The sequence below is a fragment of the Terrapene carolina genome, unplaced genomic scaffold, assembly GCF_002925995.2.
Source record: "Terrapene carolina triunguis isolate 2854851 unplaced genomic scaffold, T_m_triunguis-2.0 Scaffold18253, whole genome shotgun sequence".
NCBI lineage: Eukaryota > Metazoa > Chordata > Testudines > Emydidae > Terrapene > Terrapene triunguis.
The window spans coordinates 1-3550 of NW_020682604.1; the positions used below are offsets into that span (position 1 = coordinate 1).

The 3550-nt window shown below is 60.3% G+C and overlaps 1 protein-coding gene across 1 annotated transcript; it reads left to right on the plus strand.

The window, feature by feature from the left end:
• The first annotated feature begins 232 nt into the window (after positions 1 to 232).
• On the plus strand, positions 233 to 3111 carry LOC112121836 (phosphatidylinositol 4,5-bisphosphate 3-kinase catalytic subunit alpha isoform-like). The gene is made up of 4 exons (XM_026661859.2): positions 233 to 455; positions 569 to 686; positions 823 to 974; positions 2422 to 3111. The coding sequence occupies exons 1-4, from the start codon at positions 286 to 288 to the stop codon at positions 2705 to 2707; spliced, it is 726 nt and encodes a 241-aa protein (XP_026517644.1). The 5' UTR covers positions 233 to 285; the 3' UTR covers positions 2708 to 3111.
• Positions 3112 to 3550: the final 439 nt, after the last annotated feature.

A 3550-nucleotide genomic window follows, 5' to 3' on the forward strand; every position in this document is an offset into this window, starting at 1 on the left:
GGGGGGGGGGAATGGGATTTGTGGGGGGGTCACTGGGAGAGGTGGCCGGATCTCAGCGCCGGGCGAGGGGTCCCCGTGTAACCAGCCGCCCCGCCCCAGAGGTGGCTGCATCTCAGCGCCGGGCAAGGGGTTCCCGTGTAACCAGCCGCCCCGCCCCAGAGGTGGCTGCATCTCAGCGCCGGGCAAGGGGTCCCTGGGTAACCCGCCACCCCGCCCCAGAGGTGGCCGCATCTCCGCGCCGGGCGAGGGGGGTCCCTGCCTAATCCTCCCTCCTCTGCCCTCAGGATGCTGCCCTACGGCTGCCTGTCCATCGGGGACTGCGTGGGGCTGATCGAGGTGGTGAAGAGCTCGCACACCATCATGCAGATCCAGTGCAAGGGCGGCCTGAAGGGGGCGCTCCAGTTTAACAGCCACACCCTGCACCACTGGCTGAAGGACAAGAACAAGGGGGACAGGTCAGGCTGGGTCCGGGGCTCCGGCCTGGGGGGCAGGATGGGGGTGCTGTGGGGTGGGGAGCTGGGTAGAGCCGGGTCAGGGGAGGCGACTCACTCCAGGTGCTCTGATTCAGTTACGACAACGCCATCGACCTGTTCACCCGCTCGTGCGCCGGGTACTGCGTGGCCACCTTCATCCTGGGAATCGGCGACCGGCACAACAGCAACATCATGGTGAAGGACGACGGGCAGGTGAGACCCCCCCACACCCCCTTCCCTGCTCTCCTGAGCCAGCCAGTCCCCGCCCTGCGGCCAGGTGGGAGCCGGCGCCCCCTAGAGGCGACAGGCCCCGTGTCCCATTCATCATCCAACCCTGCCCTTCTCCCAGCTCTTCCACATCGACTTCGGCCACTTCCTGGATCACAAGAAGAAGAAATTTGGCTACAAGCGGGAGCGGGTTCCCTTCGTCCTCACGCAGGACTTCCTGCTCGTCATCAGCAAAGGGGTGCAGGAGAGCACCAAGACCAAGGAGTTCGAGAGGTGAGGCCCCTCCTGCCCCCCTCCCAGAGCCGGAGAGAGAACCCAGGAGTCCTGGCTCCCAGCCCCCCCTGCTCTAACCCACCGGCCCCCACTCCCCTCCCAGAGCCAGGGAGAAAACCCAGGAGTCCTGGCTCCCACCCCCTGTAACGATGCGGTTCTGGCGGAACCCAACTGAGAGTGCCAATTTAGGATAAATTGCTCAAACAGGGCAGTTACAGCTCAAGGCTGGGGTTTTTCCGCCTCTAAGGCAAACCAAACCAGCCAGATGGAGAGGACTTTGGTCTCACCCCACTGGCTAACCACAAGTCACACAAGCAATTCCCTCAGACACTCCAGTTTCCCAGTATCACCACCAGTGCCACTTGTTATGGGGACGAATGGTTATGAAAACCAATACCCCAGTAAAAGAAAAAGGTTCTCCCGATCCCAAAGGATCAAGCCCCAGACCCAGGTCAATAGACAAGTCAGATCTTACCCACAAATCACGCTGTTGCCGATCCTTTAGAATCTAAAATCGAAAGGTTTATTCATAAAAGGAAGAAGATACAGATGAGAGCTAGAATTGGTTACATGGAATCAATGACATCCAGTAATGGCAAAGTTCTTGGTTCAGGTTTGTAGCTGGGATGGGATAAGCTGCAGGTTCAAATCAAGTCTCTGGAACATCCCCAGCTGGGACGGGTCCTTCAGTCCTTTGTTCAGAGCTTCCGTTTGTAGCAAAGTCCCTCCAGAGGTATGAAGCAGGATTGAAGACCAGATGGAGACGAGGCATCAGCCTTATATAGTCTTTTCCAGGTGTAAGAACACCTCTTTGTTCTTACTATGGAAAATTACAGCAAAATGGAGTCTGGAGTCACATGGGCAAGTTCCTGCATACTTTGCTGAGTCTCAAGGCATATTTGCCTTCTCTCCATGGGTCAGTTGTGTAGCTGATGGTCCTTAATGGGCCATCAAGCAGGCTAGGCAGAGCTAACACCAGCTTGTCTGGGATGTCACCCAGCAGCATAGCATAAGTTTGCAATACAGACAGTATAGAGCCGATATTCATAACTTCAACTACAAAATTGATACACACGTATAGACAGACTAATCATAACCAGCAAACCATAACCTTGTCTTAGACACCTCATTTGACCCCCTTTATACAAGATTTGGTGCCACTACAGGACCTTGGTTGCCACCATGTTCTATATGGTCCCAGATTATGTCAATAATGTCACAGCCCCCTCCTGCTCTAACCCACCAGCCCCCCTCCCCTCCCTGTGCTGGGGAGAGAACCCAGGAGTCCTGGCTCCCAGCCCCCCCTGCTCTAACCCACCAGCCCCCCCTCCCAGCGCCGGGGAGAGAACCCAGGAGTCCTGGCTCCCAGCCCCCCCCGCTCTGACCCCCCAGCTCCCCCAGCTGGGTTGGGGCCCCCAGGGTGCTGACCCCGCGCTGCGCCCGGCAGGTTCCAGGAGATGTGCTACGCAGCGTACCTTGCCATCAGGCAACACGCCAACCTGCTGATCAGCCTGTTCTCGCTGATGCTGAGCTCGGGGCTGCCGGAGCTGCAGTCGTTTGACGACATCGCCTACCTGCGCAAGACGCTGGCGCTCGACAAGGCTGAGCCAGAGGCGCTCGAGTACTTCACGAAGCAGATGAATGAGGCCCACCACGGCGGCTGGACCACCAAGATGGACTGGATCTTCCACACCATCCGCCACATGCCCCTGAGCGAGGCCGGGCACGACTGAGGGCCCCCGCCCACTGCTCCAGGCCCCACCCACCGCTCTAGGTCCCGCCCTTTCCTCCTGGTCAGTGTGGCTGAAACTGTGTCCGTAAGCCCCTCCCATCCCGGAGGGGGCTGGACCATGAGCGACACAGGGGCGGGGGGCAGGGTCTCTCCCCCTTGGGGGGGCATGTCCCAGGAGCACAGGCCCTGCCCTCCTTGCTCAGGCTCTCTTGCTCCTCCCCCTAAGCCCCGCCCCCTTGGGAAGAACCCCCTCCCATCCTGGGGTGGGGGGTGGGCATAGAGTCTCAGGCCCATGACACGCAGAGGGTGTGGCCAAGCACTGAAGCCCCTCCCCCTAGGGCGGGGCCTGAGAGAGGGGAGCCGGGACATGTGCCCCTCCCCCTTCTGGGTGCATCCAGGTGAGGGCGGGGGCAGGGGGGGCCCCTTCCAGCTCCACCCTTTTCATAGGAGGAAGTGAGGTGGGGGGGGTGTCAAATCCATTATGCCCCTCCCCTTGAGGGAAGGTCAGAAGCCAGAGAGCCTTAAGCCCCTCCCCCTGTGGGGCGGGGACTGCACTGAGAGGGGCGGAGCCAGCACACAGGCTCCTCCTCAGGGACCCCCGCCCAGAGATACCTGCTGTTTTGGGGGGGGTCCGGCCCCTTTGACCTCTGACCCCCTTGGGAATCGGGGGGGGACAGTAAAGGGCATTTAGCCCCCGTTTTTGAGGGGGCAACAGCTCGTCCCCCCCCCCCGAAATCTTCCAATGCACCTGAGCACCCAGCCCCCCCATCTGATACTTGAATCCTGCCCCTCCCCCCAATCTGCTGGGCCGGGGGGGGGGCAGATACTTGACATTTTTTGCCTG

Coding starts and splice junctions, on each gene's coding strand:
- LOC112121836 (XM_026661859.2), top strand. CDS start 286: ATGCTGCCCTACGGCTGCCTGTCCATCGGGGACTGCGTGGGGCTGATC. Junction 456..568: donor GACAAGAACAAGGGGGACAG/GTCAGGCTGGGT, acceptor GCTCTGATTCAG/TTACGACAACGCCATCGACC. Junction 687..822: donor TGGTGAAGGACGACGGGCAG/GTGAGACCCCCC, acceptor CCCTTCTCCCAG/CTCTTCCACATCGACTTCGG.